This window comes from Rhinolophus ferrumequinum, chromosome 7, assembly GCF_004115265.2.
Source record: "Rhinolophus ferrumequinum isolate MPI-CBG mRhiFer1 chromosome 7, mRhiFer1_v1.p, whole genome shotgun sequence".
NCBI lineage: Eukaryota > Metazoa > Chordata > Mammalia > Chiroptera > Rhinolophidae > Rhinolophus > Rhinolophus ferrumequinum.
Genome location: NC_046290.1, coordinates 12,918,932 through 12,939,784, shown reverse-complemented (window position 1 = coordinate 12,939,784; position 20,853 = coordinate 12,918,932). Strand labels below are relative to the sequence as shown.

The following is a 20,853-nucleotide window of genomic DNA, read 5'->3' as shown; positions in this document are numbered from 1 at the left end:
CTCCATTGGGGCGCTCTACTGATGTGAGCTCCTGTTGCATTGCTATTGTGTAAAACATGGATGATTTTTTATATAGTAGAGTTTGTGCTGGAAATTACATGTATAGGACTGTCAGAATGACATAGATTTGTTTTTATTTTCAAAACGGGTTAAAATGTGTATGCGGCTCTCTCCCAGGATCTATTTTTAAAGCTTACAGAGATTTCTTAATTGTTTCTCAAAAACACAGTTTGGCAAATGGAATAATTCATATGCCATCGTACAGGTTAAATAATTAAGACATAGAAATAACAAGTAACTTTCCAAATTTCAGGTTCCAAAACAGTTCTGGAAAGGGGCTCATAAAAAGCTTGTCTGATTCCATTTTATTTGATTTTCTTTGCCATTGAAAGGACTGAAAACTGATTTCGTAGAAAGGAATAATGAAAATAAAAATAATCATAACAATTAAAGAAACATTGCATTAAGAATTTCAAGGACATTGTCTAAATTTTGCCATAGCAAAATGCTTCTCACACACATGGATATGTTCATATTTTACAGATAAAGTGATTGGCATTCAAAGGGTAAAATACAAGCCCAAGTACTATGATAAATAATAAATAGAAACCCAAAGGAACTTGCCAAGCTGATTTTATTATTAAGTGGATAACAGTAGAACACACGCAGTTAGGCTACAAGTATCTGTAAAGTTATTGTGGGTTTTTTGCTCTAATCATCTGGATTAAAGCTAGTTCTTATGCATCATCCTACTGTTAGTACATAGACAACTGTTATTTCAGTTTGCATCAATCATAACACTAAGCTTACTCTGACATTCTGTACTTCGTAACTCTTTATCAGTACCTCCAGTGGTTGCCCCAACAGTGCCTGGCATACAGATTGCCAGCTGCACCCACAGTACAGTTAGATTCAGTTCAGTTCCAACAAGGAACACATAATGGTAGTTAAGTCTACTGACCAATTGTTATTTGTCTGATCCCAAATGCTGTTCTTTTAATCATTAAGTGATGGAATAGTGACTATACATTGAGGTGTAAACAATATTGGATCAACATTAAGCGGGATCTGTTTCCATCAAGAAGGATTGAGTTTCCTGTACACCCAACTATGGTATATGTGTAAGGTCATTCCAGTTCCAGAGAACAACCTGAGCAAGACAGAGGTGGGACAGTGAAGAGGTGATGGTTCAAACAGTCAGGTACTTAGTTGTTCTTAGTTGTTGTTTTTAGAAAAAAGTTGTTCTTTTTTCTAGCCGTTCCTATAGATGTAGTCTTTCCAGAATCCCCTCCTACAAAACATTATTTTTCTTTTTTTTTCTGATACACTAAGGTTGCTTCCAGACCTGCCTGCTCAGGAAAAGAGCAGAGAACTGTTTACTCAGGGACAGTTAAGGCTGATGATACCAATGATTAGAGTTAATAAAATTATTCTTGCCTCAGATTTCTAGAATAGATTGCCTTTGACTGCTCTGGAAAGGTGAGTAAACACCTGGTTTAGAAGTATAAGAATACATGAAAAAAATCACGTACAATTGTTATAATAGGAGAGATATATTTATATAGTGGCAATAGTAAGGCACGCGAAGGTAATCATAAACCTGGCTTTGCCAATATAAGTAATTTAAATTGGGTCAATATCAATTTTTTTTAATTTATAAAATGGGAATTAAGACTAAAAAATATTATTGTTGTATTAAAATATAAAATATCAAGTAATAATCAGTATTAGCTTGAGAAATCATTATTGCATAAATAAGCAAATAAATCAGCATTTAACTAAGTTTAATACAATGAATATGTTTATCTTTATAATATAAAATTGTTTAACATAATGTATAGGCATCACATCTTTCATTCTATGTAAGCAAAAATAGTAGTTAATATCAATAATAATTAGTATAAATGATGCTATTAACAGAAAATATTGCTTTCAAGATGTATTTATACCTTTTTTCTATGTTAAAATAGTATTCAGCATTTTTATAACTTTTTAATTCAATATTTTTATAAAGTTTTCTGTATATTTAATGTATTTGTATAACTTATTTTATATATTTAATGTAGCATTCAGTATTCAGTATAAAGATATTGCAAAGCTTAATAAACAAATTTTAAACTTTGGTATACTTAAGAGGAAGTGTTACTGAGAACATTGTCCTCAGTAACATATTATTCAGTTTTGCAATAAATTGTTTAGTTTTACGTGTTTTTTGTTTTTCATCTTTACAAAATTTACTATACTTAAATAATGTCTTCTGAGGCATTTCTAAAAAATATGTTTTTATCAACATTTTGTTTCTAAAATTGATCTACACTATGGTTATGCTATTATTTACATATTTTCTTTATGGTATAAATACACCACAGTTATTGTGTTTATTCAGCCATTGTTGGACATTTGTATTTTTCTGTTGCTGTTTTTATAAATTGTACTGGTAGCATATGTGTTCAAGAGTTTTCCTAAAGGTATAAGCTAGGGAAATTGCTAGATCTTGGGCACAAGAATATAGAACTGAGCAAGCAAGGATGGAAAGACATGTGAATTACTTCAATTTATAAGCATCCCTATTGGTCTATATCTGATCCAGCATTTGGAGAAATCTTGTCCAATTTCTTAATATTGTATCAATCTGGTTGGTGCTAACTGGTAACTTATTTAGATTAACTTGCATTTCTTTAAATACTAATGATATTGAAAACTTTTTCATGTGTTGATTTGCCATTTGTATTATTTATTCTATTAAATATTTATAATTAATTTTACCCATTATTGCGCTCGTTATTTTTTTCTTTTTGATTTAATACATTGTGTTATATATCACAGGTACAGAACCCTTGCCAGCAAATATATTCACTCATTTTGTGACTTTTTTTTCCCTCTTTGTGGCATATTTGGAAGAACTAAAGTTGTATTTGAATGTATCAAATTTATCAGTGCTTCCTTTGTAGTTAGTGCATTTTGTGTTTTGAAATATTTCGTGTACCTTATTATATTATATATAAATATTTTTCCAATGTATGTGTAGTTTTGCCTCAGCTATTTCCATCCTTAATTATTTCAAATGGATGTTTGTATATAGTGTAATGTGTGGCCCATTTTATTAACGATGCTTATGAAGTAGATAACAAGTTTTACTGAAACCATTTCTTCATCAATCCGTACGTTCCTTGCTGATCTGCAGTAGCACCCTTACCATAAAATAAATATTCATTATAGTGGATCTATGACTGGTTCTGTTTTATGTTTCTGTTTGTCTATCCCTTTAACACTGTCACGTTGTCTTAAATTCTAACAGCATATAACAAGACTTGACAAATGGTAAAGCAAGTATCCTTTTTCATGCTCCTTCATAGAAGTCTGAATAATCTTTGTATTTATAAATCGTAGAGTTAGCTTTCAATTTATTTGAACAATTCTCATTGAATTTGTATTAGATTACATTGAGTATATTCATCAATTTTGGGAGGCTGGCTTATTTATGATATTTTGTCTTCAAACAATATAGGTGACATAGTTCAATTTTTTCAGACCTTCTTTAATGAAATTCAAAAAGTATTCTGCATATAAGTCCTTCACCTACTCTGTTATAACAGATTTATTTCTAGGTTTCTTTCCTTCTTTCCCTCTTTTCTTCCTTTCTTCCTTTAATGCTGAACTAAATGAGCATTCCTGAAACTAAATTGATGAAGATAGATTATTTTACATATCAGTAGAGTAAGTTTGCTATTATTGTTTTAGGCTATTGATATCTAATATCTTTCATGAGTGGGAGTGTCTGATATTGATACAAAAGTTTTATAGAGCACAGAAAACAAGTTGTAGAGTATTTTCTTCTGCCTATTTTCTAGGGAAAGGATGTGTAAGAATGAAAATAATTCTTTAAGTAAAATCATCTAGGCCTGAATTTTTTCTCTTTGGAATTACTATTTTAACCTAAATATTGATTTTCTTTTGTTATAGTGCTACTCAGATTTTTCATTTCTTTTAGAGTCACCTATGACATTTTTTAATCCATCAATTTTCTTACTATTTTCAGTATCTTCTATGTATGTATTTATACACCTTTCCTTTTATAAGGTTAGTTTTTGCCTTCTTACCTTCTGCTTTGATCAATTAATAAATTTGGCTTGATTTTGTCTTTTTTATTAGTCCATTTTAAAGGTATTAGTCTGTTGTTTTAATTTTGGATTTATTTAGATAATGACAGGAACATCAGCAATAAAAAAACGAGATCTAACTTTTCCATTAAGAATCTGAATTTATAGCTTTAACATATAAAATAAACCAAATATTTGCCTTTTTGTTATATCTCAGAATTAATAAATTTACTAATAAAATAGGAAGACAGTGTTTAAAACATATTTTAAAGTATTAACTATAATATTCTGATATTTACCGGTTATGTGTGAATTCCATTCTAAGTTCTATTTTGAGTTATTCGTTTTTCCTAAGTGTGATATCACACACTGCATATATTCTCCCATAAGAAGGAAATGAGCGTTGTGTAAAGAATTTTCCTTTTCATGTTCTCCAAGTTTATTTAGATTTGAAACCTTGAAGTTTTTAACAATTATGTTATTTTATTTTACCAACTGCTGTGCTTTTCTTAGGTTAATGATGCCACCAGTTGTTCATCCCTTAGACTCTGACAGCATACAATGAATTCTGACAACTTTCTCTCACTCCAGTTCCCGAATAACATGTAATTTCCTTGAGATGACGGAAATATCATTTTAGCATTCATGTCATGCTTTGGTGTTCATTTTTCATTTTTCTGTAAGTTAATGAGTTTAGCAAAGATTGCCTTCATCAAGTTGTATTTTGCCAAAAGTCCTGCTGTAGCATATGGAGCTAGTAACAAACTGTAGTGTTACGGAGATTTCTTTTAAACCAAGCCTTGAAAGTGTGCATGGAAATACTAAGTACCTCCCTGCGTGTTTTGCAGACAATCCTGGTTTGCTGAGCCATGTCACAGTGGGCATTAGAGTTCTGGATGTCAATGACAATCCACCCGAACTTGCCAGGGAATATGATATTGTTGTCTGTGAAAATTCTAAGCCTGGCCAGGTAAGTTCATTGCCGTCATCGTCTTTTTTAATGGAAAGCACACACACACACACACACACACACACACACACACACACACACACACAAAACGCAAAACAAGCAGCTCTATTTCTATTATTCTTAGATATTATCCTCAAAATCCCCAGTTGCTTTGGTTCTCAGTAAAACTAAAGCTTTATTTTAAGTACCAAATAGATTTTTTTTGAGAACCATAGAAAATAAGTTTTCTTCAGATCCCAAATGTAATTCAAAAACTAACTCAGCCATGCATGCATTCATCATACCAATAAAGTTATATTGAATGTTTTGTGTGCAGCCCTGTAGTAAATGAAGAGGAAACAGTGAACTTTCCTGTCCTACTGGAACTTTAAGATTAGATTGGGGAGTAGAGACTGGTTCATCTATTTCGGAGGGCCTGAGGGAATGACATGTGACATGAGTAATGACCGAGTGATCCTGGAACTAAAACATGATTAGGTTTCAATAATGTGAAGCATGCTTATGTATTAAGGCAGTGGGGAGAGTGAAGGGAGGAGAGAAGAACTTGAAAATTAGACATGAATCTGGCTGTATCATGGCAGCTAGTTGAAGGAGCATGGACATTCTGAAGGAAGGCCAGTGAGGCTTAGGCGCAGAAAACAAGAGGGAACTTGGAAGGGAAGAGCATTTATCATCTCTGCTATATAACAAATTACACAAATTTAGTAGCTTCAAACAACACTTACCATTTTACAGTTTCTGTGGGTCAGATATCTGTTCATGGCTGAGCTGGGTCTTTGGAGAGGTCTCTGAAGACTATACTCAAGGTATCAGTCAGGGCTGTGTTCTTACCTGGGGTATGGGGATCTCTTCCACGCTCACATGGTGCTGGCAGAATTCCTTCACTTTCATCTGTAGTTCTGAGAGCTTTAGGATTTTCCTCAGCTCTTCAAGGTTCCCCCCATAGTTCTGAGATGCCACTCACAGTTGGGTTCTCCCATTGTGGACCCTTACTTCACCAAACAAGTAAGAATGTCTCTCTGGTAAGTCAGCTAGTACACAATTTTATAACATGTAATGCAATCACATGTGTGATGTATCAATAATTTTGCCATATTCTATCGATCAGCAGCAAGACACAAGTGACATCTACACTTAACAGGAAGAGCTTACATCAAGTCATGCTTTCCATGACGGTCACCTCAAAGTCTGTCTGTGACAGATGAATCTAGAGATGTAAAAATGGTCTAGGTCCAGCTGTGTGAGATAGTCCCTTTCACTTTCTGGTAAACCAGAATGAAGATATCATCCCAAATCACTTTGAAACACTTTGAAGAAGCTTGTGGTGACATTATACTCCTAAGAAACTTTGCCTTGTATATTCCTGTATGAGGAACAATCAATAGTGGCTTACTAGTGTAATAATTGCTTATGTGTTTTAAATACAACTAGCAGAGGTATTTATGTGTACATAAATGGAGGGTATTTTTTACATGAAATTTTCTCATGTTCATTGTCCACAAGAAAAATAGAAAACATGAATAAGGGCAAAGTTGATGAAAATTATATATTTAAGTAGTTACAGGTTATATGTTTTATTCTCTTATCAACATGTTAAGGTAATCACTTCAGGTACTTAAGAATTTTCCTATATCACCAATTTAAAAGCAGTAAAGAATTTTATGGTACAGATATATAATGATTTACTTACCAAATCCTCTTTCAAGTCTTACAGAAATGGATGCAGACAATCCCAAATTTTTTTCTTAACATACATTATAAAAGTACAATTGGTGAAAAAATGTTAAAAATTCAAATTTAAATTTAGATTTTTAAAAATACAGCAGCTGAATGTGGGATCTCAATTCTTAGTAATGATAGCAGATTAGATATAGCTAAAGAGAAAATATGTGAATCACAAAATAGATCAGAATAATATATCCACATTGAAGCCTGGAAAAAGAAAAAGTATGAATAAAAATATGGAAGTCATATGGACATGAAGGTCTAACATACAAGTTATTCAATTCTTAAAGGGATATCAAAGAAGAGTTTGGCAGAAGTAATATTTGAGGACATGATATTTGATTTTTTTTTTCAAACTGATGGTAAGCATCAAGTCACATATTTAATAAGAATAGAGAATGCATAAACAAAAAACTGCGTGACTGAGTACAAAGATAATTTCAACTAGATGCCTTGAAATAAAATTTCAGAACTAAAATCAGATGACTAAAACAGCAAGAGAAAAAACACGTTTAGGAAAAAAATGGATCTAGCATGAGTCAAAGATTTCCTAGACTTGATATCAAAAGCATGATCAATAAAAGAAAAGAAAAAAGGTGAATTCAACTTGATCAAAACCAAAAATTTTTGTTTTGTGAAAGACCCTGTTAAGAAGATGAGAAGACAAACCACAAAGTGGGAGAAGATATTTGCAAACCCAAATCATATATCCAATAAAAGGTTAGTATCTAGAATATAAAAAAAAATATTCAAAACTCAACATTGAAAAAACCAACAATTAAAAATTGGCAAAACACATGAGCAGACATGGCATTGGGAGATCAAAAGTAAGGAAGGAAACGAATGAAGTAAAATATTAGAATTTTGATTTTGAGGATTTAGATAAACTCTTTATAATAGATGCAATGTGTTAAGAATCATGCTGGAATTTTTACTTTAATAGAAGTTGTACAAGTCCATGCAACTAATTAATTAACATTTGAATTGACACTTAATTCTAAAGAAGTTGGGGTTTAAATTTCTATTTCTTTAATTTTTTTACCTTAATTGTGTGTTATCAAAATGTTCTTTCACTTTAAAATAATTCACACACAGTATTGTAGTGTGTGATTTTATTCTGCTGTATTATCATTTATGGTACAGAAACAAAGGGAATAAAAAATGTTTTATATAGGACCGATCTTCAAGGATTCTAGAACTGCACATTGAAAACTAAAATATAATCCTGATAAAATATGAAATTTATAACTAGTATAGTAGTTCCAAAATAATCCAGAAAGTTGCGTGAAATTTTAAAGCTTATAATTAGATGAGGGTAAATGGGATCAATATATGGTGATGGAAGTAGAACTGATTCAGGGTGATGAATACACAATGTGATATATAGATGATGTATTACAGAATTGTACACCTAAAACCTACGTAACTTTACTAACCATTGTCACCCCAATAAACTTTAAAAAAAAATAGAATGACAAAGTTTTGCATTTGATGTTGAAATATAGTTTTTTCTTTCAACACAAAATAGGCATAATAACATAAAAATTTTAGAACACAAAATTATATTATGTAGGTAGAGGGCACAGTATTTTTTAAATCAAGAAATAATATAAAAGCAAATATAAAAAGTGGTAAAATAGCAAGCAAGGGAATAAAATAATGTAAATTTAAATAAGTACATATTAATATTTATGTTAAAATCACCTAAATACTGAAATTAAAAAACTATTGTGAAAATGGATTAAAAATTAAACAACTAAGCATTGTTTGTAAGAGGTATATCACACATATAATAAAGAAAAATAGTTTGAAAGAAACATTTGGAAAACTATACCAAACAATTACTTGAATAATTACTTTATATAAAGTCACCCAATTACACTCACACACAAACTTTATCCAAGAGAACATTACTAGCTATAAACAGGCCCATTAATTGTGGTAAAAAAAAATCAGTGCACCAGGTAGAAGTTACAATTTTAAATTTACATGTAGTAATTAACATTGTCTCAAAATGAACAAAGCAAAAAATAGATAGAAATATAAAGAAAAATAGACTAGCCCCCTACTGGAGTTTTATATATGCTTTTACCATAAAATGATAGAATAATCACTTACAATTTTAGTAAGGATACTGAAAATTGAACACTTTAATTATGGTGCTAATTAACAACTTCACAGTTTAACACACAGGAGGTGTGATAAAAAACTACGGTAAATGTTTAAATTAAAAAATATATACAGTATATTTATATTGTATATATAAGTATATATAAAAAATATATTACAGTAAAAGACACATTGCCATCAGTCTCCCTTAAAATACACCCCCTCATTTCGAACACACTTATTCCATAATTCTTGCCTCTTTCTGAACCTGTTCTTGAAGTCCTCTTCTTTGAGTGTCTTTACTTCATCCGCCATCATGACAACGCTCTGTGTCACATATCACTTCTGGTACAGCAATTCCTGTCAAATGAAAACATTATAGTGTGTCCTCATCCACCTTATTCACTGGATCTGGCACGATATGACTTCTGGCTCTTCCCCAAAGTCAAAATGATTCAGAACATCGAGGCAGACATGACAGCGCAACTAAAGACACTCACAAAAGAGAACTTCCAGAACTGCTTCAAAAAGAGGCAAGAACAATGGGATAAGTGTATCTGAAGTGAGGGGGAATATTTTGAGGGGGATTAATGGCAATGTGTCTTTTACTGTAATGTTTTTCTTAATTTAAACCATAATTTTTTTTTTTTTTGATCGCACCTCACATGTGTGACACATTTCAGGTGTTTTTCTTCAATTTTAGATACAATAAATGAGTATATTCTTATAGAAAGTATTCAAAGTGCATTTCACAGACATTTCTTAAGAAGTATTATGCATTCTTTCAAAATTAACACAAAACATTGACAAAGAATTTACTTTATGAAGGGCCACAAAGTAAGTTTTAATACTTTTCAAAGAATTGCCCTCATTATTTTTGTTCTGTGACAACTAAATAAAACTAAATATTAATTCAAAAATATTGCTAGAAAAAGAAATACATTAAAAATGAAGAAAGACACTTCTAAATAACCTGAGTCAATGCAATAATACAAATTTAAAATATTCAAATATAATGAGAATGAAAATACACTGTATCAAAAAAAAGGAGGTATCATTTTCCTACTCATTTGATGATAAAACAAAACTTTAATATCAAAACCTGACAAGGATATAATTTTAATTACCAATGTCCTCTCTTAAACATAGATAGATCTATCATAACTGAAATATTGTCAAAGAGAAATCCAGCAAAACTAGTACTTCAAAATGCAAAGGAGAAAAATTTAAATTCATTTTGATAGGTGAAACCAAAACTTTTGATAGTGTTCAAAATCCATTAATAATAATAATATTAATATTAATAATATCAGTAATAATACTACTATACACTGGTAGATTTGTGGATGAAATTAATACTTTTCCTAATTTTAAGGTCAATATAAATGGCATAAATGTATTTCTTATATTTATTTATATCACAAACAATTAGAAATAAAACTTAAACCCTCTCTCATTTAATGTTACATTAAGAGAATGAAATAGCTAGAATTAAATGTTACCTTTTTTATGTATCAGTTACCTGATCTATAAATAATAGCCATTAGTCAACATAGGTCCTTTTCCTATCCCTCACTCAATCTGTTTCTTTGGTTTATAAGTTATTCAGAAAACTCAAAATTTGAAATATGATATGAAGAATAAAAAAATCCAAAAATAAGTTAATGATTGCATCAGCAATTTTTAGATCTTTTAAAGATACTTTATTTCTTTTTATAAATTTTATATAAATAAATACATTTATTCTTACTTTAAAATAATTTGAAAACTTCAGGGATAAATTGTGATCTTATATTAGGAATACTGTACACTTGCTAGTCCATAGCCACCTTTGTTAGGTGAAATCACTGAAAATCTGGGCAAATGATTCTCAGCCCTTGCTCTTGCATCAATTAATATTTCTCCTATTGATGTGAATGTCGACTCCCAAATCTAGATTGCTGGTTTCAGTTTTCTGGATTGAACTCGCTTCATATTGGCCTGTGACCTTGACTTTCTGTTGACCTCTCATATTGTCCACTTCTTGCTCATGTGAACATTCATTCAGACATTCTCCAGGCCATGCCATCCTCTCAAGATCACAATGCTGGCTTGGTACCTTTTTTTTACCGTCTGCATTGACCGCCTACATTCTGTAGCATTTCTAAGAAATGATTTTTGTGACACTGACAAGTGTTTTTTTCATCTCTAAAATGAATTAAATTATCAGAATTTCAGGATCCTTCCAAACCTGAGATTTTTATGAGTATGTGACTAGATAAATATCAAATTCCTTTAAATATGGGTTATCTTATTCTCCTCATATTAAAAGCCATTCCATTTTTTTAGAGAGTTCTAAATTAGTGAAAAACCATTTATTTTATTTTCCTGTGGTTCCCATTCACCATTTATATATTCTTTCTCTTTTCTTCATATAAGTGTTACTGTTTTCATAAAGTAATCACTAGACTTAGCATTCCTAAGTTCCAATGTACTTTGATTAAGTTACAGTTACTTCCCTTTATCCTTTAAAAATAATTCATATTTAGCATCACTGTGGTCTTTTAATATTGTTTGATTTTAGTTGTTGTCACTATGAGATAATTGGATTCTTTATGTTGCTCAAACATTTGTTTCCAACCTTTCACCAAAATAAATTTAGACTTTTACATTGAAGGAATAAAAACATCATTTTTCAAGTATTATTTATTGCACTCATATTTAAACAAATCATTGCCAATCTGTGTGGTCAATTGTAGGGGAAAAATGGTCTGAACCTTTCTGTTATTTAACTTTGTAGTATTTGGCCTATTCAAACTTACGTTTATAGCACTTCTGGGGAAACCTTGTGTATTATGATGCAGAGTGAGAATAGAGAACTCTTTAAATAATGAGATGTGAAATAGGTTTTCTGAAGCGTATTTGTATTGCCCAGCCTGGCACTTGCTTTTGGAATTACAGACATTTCTATTATGGATTCTGTGCATCTAAGTATAACAGAATGTGGCTGTGGCAAAGACACTGGTCTTTTATGAAAGCGGAGGTTTAAACCACGTATAACAGCAGAGTTCAGGTCAATTCAGGTATCAATATAAAATGCAACAATATATTTCTCTGAGTTAATATACTTTCTTGTTCTGGAAAAAAAATCTTTTAATACCTTGCATGAAAAAATATTTAGAAGGAAATCATGCATGCATGAAATTTGAAGTCAGTTCCCACAATACAGTGAATTCAAAATAATCGAGATGTGCCTGCATCTAGAACTTTAAAAAATAAATGTAGGGAGTTCTTTCTATCTTATTCATATGTACATTTCCGTGTGTGTGTGTGTGTGTGTGTGTGTGTGTGTGTGTGTGGTTGTTTCCGTTGGAAGTCAAATTAGGAAATAAAACATATTAAAAAAAAACACATTTTATTACCTAACACCAGACTTTGCCCCAATCACATCCAAATAGTAATAATACGACTTTATATGAAAAAAATAAACTAGATCAGTAGAGTTTTGACACAGTCAAGGATCAAGCTCATTTAATTTACAAAAGTTCATGTTATTATCAAATAAAGTTATGATCCTATTTGAGATTATTTTATAAAGCAAACTTTTGATTACTTTAAAACAGAGATGATGTGTTCTATGGAATGTTCTTTATAATTTAAAAGTTTAGTTTGGGCTATCTCAGTTACCTAATAGAAGATTATGTTATTTGTCTAAATTTGTTACACTAGTTTTTTCCTAATAAAGTATTCCAGAATTAGTAGACTACGGAAAACACATTTAAACAAGGAGATACACTTATTTGCTAAAATATATCTGAATTGGTTCTTTTTAGATTGTGCCCAAAGTAAATACTTATTCTTGGGCATTATAAAAATTATCCTGGTAAATATTTATAAATACCAACCATTATCTATCTGGATTTTTTTCCCCTTTGGTAAACTCAATCTATGACTGTGTTTCTCTCAGTTCTTTCAAAATAATCAAACATTATATGTACTAACTACGTAATGTATAAATAGTAGAGACCATCCAAGTTTAATTAGAAACAATAAGAGTCAGAATGTAGTTATGAAATGTACATCATCAATCAATTGCCGAAACAGAGCACAGGGAGCACAGTGTACATAAATCATAGCTCTGATAAAAGTGTAGAAAATACTGATGTTGGAGACATGGCGATTATCTAGACATACACCAGAAGTTTAAATCTTCTGAGAATCATAAACATTAATATCTTCGGTATGTTTCCTAGTAGAAGTATGAGGAAACAATAAATGGAAATCCTATTTCCTAATGAAAGAGAAACGATAATTAATAAAACAGAAAAAAGATGAATATCCCACCTCAGATCCAAAGACTATCTCTGAGTTCTAGGTAAAAACGGACCAACATTCCAGCTTTTTGGAAAATTTTTCTACAAAATAGTGTAAATTGATGACCAACAATTCTATAAGAGTTCAAGATGACTGGTTCACTCTGAAACAAAAGGAATGGTAATCAATTCATCATTTGCTATGTAAACTAGACTGAGAACTCTTTCTTAAAAAGACTAATTTACCATAAGTGAGCTTTTTTAATAAGTTCAGATTTCAAATTACCCATATAAAAATGGAAAAAATAGTTTACTAACAATAAAAGAAAACCAATAAACACAATATAATATGAATTATATAAGAGAGTAAAAAATAGAGTAAGTTCATGTTTGTAAAAATATCAAGAACATTTAAAAGGACAAATTGACTTTGAAATGAGAAGAAAATAATTGTCCCAAAGCAGTAAAAACAGAAAACATAAAATAGCTCACTTGATTTAAATTAATTGTTCTTTACCAATCCGCTTCAAAAGTACAGCTAGAATAAGAAGGGAACTTGCAAATGTTTCAATATGTTACGAGATATCATTGGGAAAACAGGATTGCAAATTGGAGAATCAAAATGAATGAAGCATAGGGGTGAGTCAGAGATACAGAGAACTAGCGGATGGTTGCTAGATGGGAGGGGGGCGGGGAATGGGGGGAAGGTGAAGAGATTAGAAAGTACAAATTGGTAGTCACAAAATAGTCACGGGGATATTAAATACAGTATGGACGATATAATCAGTAATATTGTAAAGATTATGTAGGGTGCCAGGTGGGTACTTGACTTCTCAGGGAGATCACTGCATAGATTGTGTAGATGCCTGACCACTGTGCTGTACACCTGAAGCTGAAGTAGAATAATATTGAATGTGAACTACCGTGTTTCCCCAAAAATATGGCCAAACCGGAAAATAAGCCCTAGCATGATTATTCAGGATGACATCCCCTGAACATAAACCCTAATGCGTCTTTTGGAGCAAAAATTAAATAAGACCTGGTCTTATGTTCGGGGAAACATGGTATAATTATATACATATATATATACACACACTATTATATATAGTGTATATATAATAGTGAATATATATAGTGTATATATATATATATATACATACATATATTATATATATATATATATATATTCACAAGATGTAAAGTACAGCATAGGGACTATAGTCAATGGTATTCTAAAGAATCATTACAATGTCAGAGAGGTAGTAGATTGGGGGGGTTATCACTTTGTGAGGGGTGTAAATGTCTATTATGCTGTTTTATACACCTGAAACTAATACTTTTTTTTTTTAAAGTTGGGGTGAGAGCACATTTATTTGCCATAAGAAAAACATATTTATGTTATTTAACCCTGAAAACAACTTTGAAAATTCAGTACTATTGTTTAAATTTATATTAAGTAACTGATGTGTAGAGAATGTAGTTTCGCTCATCAGATTATGCACACAGCTGAACTCTATAGAGTTTTTCATGAACTTGAGAAAAATCTTCAGATGGCTTCTGATTATCCATCAATTTATCCTCTCCTCATCTTAAGAGACAATTATCAGGGTAAAAAAGATCTAAGCAGAGACTAGCTATACTTTACATTAAAAAGAAACCAAACAGTAAACAAGTATGTAACAATTCAGTTAACGAATAATAATATGGAGAAAAATAAAGAGAAAGATAGAGACTTCTTGGAAGATGTGTGTGGGGGCGGGGATCTTTTACCTAGATCTCTTGCTTAGAAAGTCAATCAAAAGAACCCAAGAGAGTGAGCCATGTGAATATATGGAGGGAATTGATCACTTATATATCCTGAAGCACTTTCTTCACTTTCACTTCATGGAAAACACATGCTTGTGTGGTCCAGCTCTCACTGACCACTCATTCTTAGTGCTTTTGGATTCTTCTCACTGCCTGACCAACTAATGGGCTCGGCATAAAGAGGAATTTAGGTTTTAACTGTGCTATGTTTTGATGATCATTTCATTTGCGAAATGGTGAAATCGGGTCAAATTGAGTCAATATGGTCAAATTCTTAGAAATCATATCAATTTTTGAAATGGACGTTCTATATTTCACATGTAGGAAATACTGTATTTATTTCTCTGTCTCTCTGTCTCTCTGTCTCTCTCTCTCTTTCTCTCTCTCTCTCTCAAATTTACCTGAGAAAAGGCTGGAAAGAGGACATTTAAGCATTAGTATACTAATTTTTTTTTTTAAAGAGGGAAATATTATCTTGCTTACTTGTTCGGAAATTAATTTTTTAAGAGTGTAATGCCTATAACTATTGGAATGTGTATTCTGCTCTTAGACCACCCAGGATATGTTATTTACAATCCTAACTTTCTCTGCTCTTTAATTTGCATGAGGTCCAAATTTTGGAATTGTTTTCTCTCAACCATGAGAGATGAGAAATATTCTGTAAAGCTCTGAGTGGTCTGGTTTTGCCTCTGTCACAATTTTACTCTTTAGATTTGAGGCACGTGCCACCCTTCTGGGGACTCAGGATCCTCATGTCTAAAATACGGGAGCTGCTTCATGATCTCAGAGGTCCACTGAAATGGGAAAAAATTATGACTCCAGTGCTTTTGCATTTCCTGATTGAGATTCACACAGACTGCAGGGCTGTTCCACATCAACACTGGGATATTTATATTTATACAAATAATATTTCTCGTCTCCCCAAACAGGTGTTCATGCAAAACCTTACAAGTAGTTGGCCCCAAGCTACCATGGGTGATAAAGGAAAAAGACAATTAAAATGTTCCTACCATGCTAGAAAAGAAAGTGTGAATGATTATAAGTTGTGCCATAATGTTTCCTGAAATTCGATGCAAGTAAGATCAAGTGAATTGGTACTTTTACTAGGAATTTTATAACACTCAAGTGGATAAAGAGGTCTTTTACAAATCCTTCTCTGTTAACAACGGAAAATGTTAAAATATAATTCAAGTCAAGGGAATAAGCTGAGTTAAATTGACTATTGAATGTTTGTTTTTTCTTTAGGTCATTCATACCATCAGTGCCATTGATAAAGATGATTTTGCCAACGGACCAAGGTTTAACTTCTTTCTTGATGAACACCTGTCTATAAACCCAAACTTCACCCTGAAGGACAATGAAGGTGAACATGAATACATACATTTTGGTCTATATGATATCAGCTTTGATTTGATATGGAATAGGCCTGAGCAGTTTTACTATATTCTTATATACCCACCAACAGCTTGCAAATCAGCATTCAAAGTCAGTTTGATGTTAATGTGTTATGATCTGTGAAGAGCTTGTATTTAAAATTGAGCCATATGTACAAATAACTTTCATTGAATTTATTCAGAAGCATCCCTTTAAATAAGAAATGTACATGTAATGTGCTCTTGGGCAAATTTTGAGAGGAATTTTAGCTGACAAACATGTTTACGAGAGCTGCTGAAACTGCCAGGGGTAGAACAAATTTAAATTAGGAAAAATGAAAAATATGTCCTAGGGACAGTTCAGAAATGAACTGCAATGTGTGAAATCATCTTGCATTGGCAAGGCTACCAAGATGTGCTGTGCAAATTATATATCCTCTTGTTTTTAGGAATATTTTCCAAAATATGGGCAGGTAAATATGAATAATTGCAGGGTATTGTGGAAATTCTTAAATTATTTTCAAATTATTTTGTATTGTATGTGGGGGGAATAACACCATAATTTACTAACCAGAGATTCATCATGATTTAGATTCCCTATTTGGTAGATACCTCAAGGTTGTGTAAAAGTCACACTTTTACACATTATGTCATTCAGTATGTACAGTGTTCAGATTAGCATCAACTACCATTTTACCCAAATTGTCTTTGACCACGTTTATCTGAATATGATGTTATTTGGGATTTAACACTTGCCTCAGAAATACATGAAAGAAACATTGGCACATACATTTTGGAGTCATCATTTCATTCTTCTTTTGTACCCTTCGTGGGGAAGCCTTTTCAAACACAAGGTAAAATAATATCACTAAATGACAATCCACTAAAACATTTGTCCCATTATCCCTAAGAGACTTTAAATTATCATGACAAGGATTCCAAATTATGCATTTTTCCATACAAGGTTTATATGAAAATATAAAGCTTGTGTGTTTCTCTCCTTTTAACTAGTCCTATGGTCAGCTCTACTTATACTAATACATATTTGTGTATGACACATTGTATTTAACTGACTACTGTACATATATTTACATTTGAAATCTCATCCTACAATCCCAAATACATTTAATGTAATAATCTACACTAAATATGTAAAAAAGTCAATACATATGTCCCCATATTTCAAATAATTGCATGATTTGGGGAACATTCAACTTTCTGTCTTAAGAGGTTGATATCATGTCTAGAAACCCATGATTATGTTTCAGCTGGAGCTGTTGTTGAAACTCCCATTAGTGACTAATTGTCTTTAATACAAGATTATTATATCTGGAATTTGTGAATTTAATTAGCGAATATATTCAAAAGGTCTTAATACAGTGTTTAGATAACATCATCAGTGCTGGGAATTCACATCTAAGGAATTCTTGCTAAAATATATATCTACAATTTTAAAAGGGTTTATAATGCTGAAGTGTTTTAACATGTATTTTAACCATACATACGAATGCTCTCAGCTACACCATTTGACATATAAGAGAACTGTGGAAAGTTGTGTAGGTATAAAAATGTTTGAATTTATTTGTAAGACTATTTTTTAGAAATTTTGAAAGTTGATGAAATTATAAATAACAAAAATAATTTTAGGTAGAAAAACTTAGCAATTTTCTTTAAAAAAGTTGCTAGTGCATAGCTGAAAACTTTTGCCTGAGTAAACAGACTTGGTTATACTAGGTAACACAAGCCACTAACCTCTCTGTGCCTTAGATTTGTACATCCATAAATTGAGGTTAAAAGTATCTACTTTGTAGCTTTGGGATAATTAATGATGCCATGTTTAATTGTATTAGAGTCCCGGTGATCTTTTCTCCAAAAACAAAGCAGTCGTGGATCATACTAAATAGATCCAATTGGAATAGCTATACCCAAATGAATGCATACATACTCACATGCATTCATTTATGTGTACACAAATACTTCTCTAGACAAAAACTAGAGCAAGCCCACAAAGGAATAATACTCAGCAAACCCAGGTCCGCTGGATGTGGGTAGCTTGGGCATTGCATTATATGGATTAGTAAACATTTATATGTCCCCAGAAAATAAAGAAAGAAATCTACAAAAAAAATTAAAGCCATTTTTTTCTGTGCCCCCTGCTTACACAAAAGTGCATATTCAGGGAATAATAGAAATAAACATCTGACAGAGCCTCCAAGCCAGGATAAGTGATGAGGAAGTAACTGGTTTACCGGTACCTCTAAAACTGATGTATGGTAAAAATGGAAAGGAAAAGATATTTCCAAAATAAGAGAGAGAGAAATTCATATTGTTATTTATTATAAACCTGGAAATCAAAAATTTGGTAGGAAATAAAGCAGAAAATGAACGTACTCTGAATAATATAAAATACATAAACAAACAGAAAAATACTTTAATATAAGTATTTGTTAATATATTTCTCAAAATTAAAAAAACTTAGCCAAAAAATAATAAGTGATTAAATGAAATGAAACAACAATGAAAAAACAACTTTGTATGAAAATAACTTAAAACTCCTTACTAAAATAAAACTAATTTTTTATGCATAGAAAAGTACAGAACTATATGAGAAATATGTAGTAATTTAGTTTGACATGCATAAGGATATAAAACATATATCCAGAAATTAAAATTTAAAATATAATTATATATATACCTGTATATGAATATATAACATATGTGTACAAATCATATATATATGTGTGTGTATATATATATATATATATAAAACAATAATTATTGAATAGATAGAAAAGCATATAGGACTATACAGAGAAATATATAGAGATGTACTTACATATGTAGAACTATGTAGATATAAATGTATATCCATACATTTAACATTTAATTATATGTATATATAAGCATGCAATGCATATATATAGTATATATATATACACATACATACACATAGATGCAGAGAGATGACAATAAAAATTAATAGACAGTATTACCTCTAGACTGTACAAAAACAGAGATCTAACAAGTCAAATGTAAAATTCATTAATTGATATGTCAGTTTAAAACTTCCTATGTTAAAGATAGAGAGAAAAAATTAACTATCAAAAAGAAAGAAAAGGAAAAATAGTTTTAAAAAAACAAAAAACTGTGATAATTAGGTCTAAAGTAGATCCCTGGTCCTAAATAAATAAATAAATAAATAAATAAATAAATAAATAAATAAATAAGATGACAGTTGATAAAAATTATAAGCTCAAAGTACTGCAGGAAAATAATTTCTAGTTGCCAAGCTTCTCTATATTTAGTTAAAAATGATGTTAAACTTTTAGCTATTAATATAACTGTTATTAAAGACTTTTTTCCAATGTATAAGAAGCTTTTTATTTTTAGCTATTGACATTTGGCCAAATATTCTATTAATGTTTGTCTTCTGGGCTTCTGAAAAAATAATAGACAATAAAAATAACTTAAAATTAATATTTCATTTCATGTGTTAAAACTTAAACAGTTAAAACTCAATTAATAGAATACGAGTCTATAATTTCCAAAGAAAGGAAGATTTTTTTAAAAGTGTAATAATAAAGCTTATTTTATCAATAGAACACAAGGTCAGAAAGCAGAATAAAAAAGATGCAAATTAGAAGCATAGAAAATGAAAAAAAGTAGAAACATGTTCAAAAGACATCAGATTAAATACCATTCTTAAAAATATCTCATTATATTTTAAAAATATATCATTTTACACTAGTGAATCAGGATGCTCAAATTTTCATATTATTCTGTAACAAACAATTTTAATAATAAACTGAATTTAAGAATCGTTTAACAAAATGAAATGATAAAGGATTGAGAAAAGCAAGAATTTTTGAAAATGATCTAGGAGGTGTATAGTTAGAAGAAAGAGAAGAAAAGAGGCATATCCTAACAGATATCAAGATGTTATAAAAATGACTGTAATGTGAGACTGTAGTTGTTTTGTTTTTGTGACACAAGTGCCTGACTTAAGCTTTGATTGCAAGGCATCCACCTCAAGGATGGCTGTCTGGAATAAACCATTGCCAGCCGTAGGACTGGATAAAGTTCCAGGCCTCCTCCCCTTCACCCCACCTTTGTTCTAGATATCTTGCTTAATTTTGATAACTGACTATTTGGGCTGCCTTTTTAAACTCTTCCCATACTTTAAGTTCCCACTCTTGCATTTTAAATTCACCAATAAAGGGTGAGCCCGCAAAACCCTAGGTCCCTACCCTCATCCACAATCAAAGCAGAACCCCAGGCCCATGTGTACATTCTCCCTCTCTCTCTCTCTCTACTTGGGACTTCGCTGTGTGGCCCCAGGTGTGACACGTAATTTTCAGGACGTGTAAATGATAATACTTGTTTTCCAAGTTTCCTGATAGTTATTGCTGAGGGTATCTTGCAATTAGAATTAGAATCACAAGGGCCGGTCCAGCCCCATTATGGGTTATTGACCGTCT

General features: G+C 31.2%; 1 protein-coding gene across 4 annotated transcripts in view; it reads left to right on the top strand.

Moving 5' to 3' along the window:
* Nucleotides 1–20,853, top strand: part of CDH18 (cadherin 18) — a 409,123-nt gene that overhangs the window by 368,307 nt on the left and 19,963 nt on the right. For all 4 annotated transcript variants that reach the window (XM_033111188.1, XM_033111190.1, XM_033111192.1 and 1 more), the window contains 2 exons: nucleotides 4,949–5,070; nucleotides 16,248–16,365. In XM_033111188.1, the coding sequence (XP_032967079.1) occupies nucleotides 4,949–5,070; nucleotides 16,248–16,365 (240 nt within the window). The remainder of the gene's footprint in view (nucleotides 1–4,948; nucleotides 5,071–16,247; nucleotides 16,366–20,853) is intronic.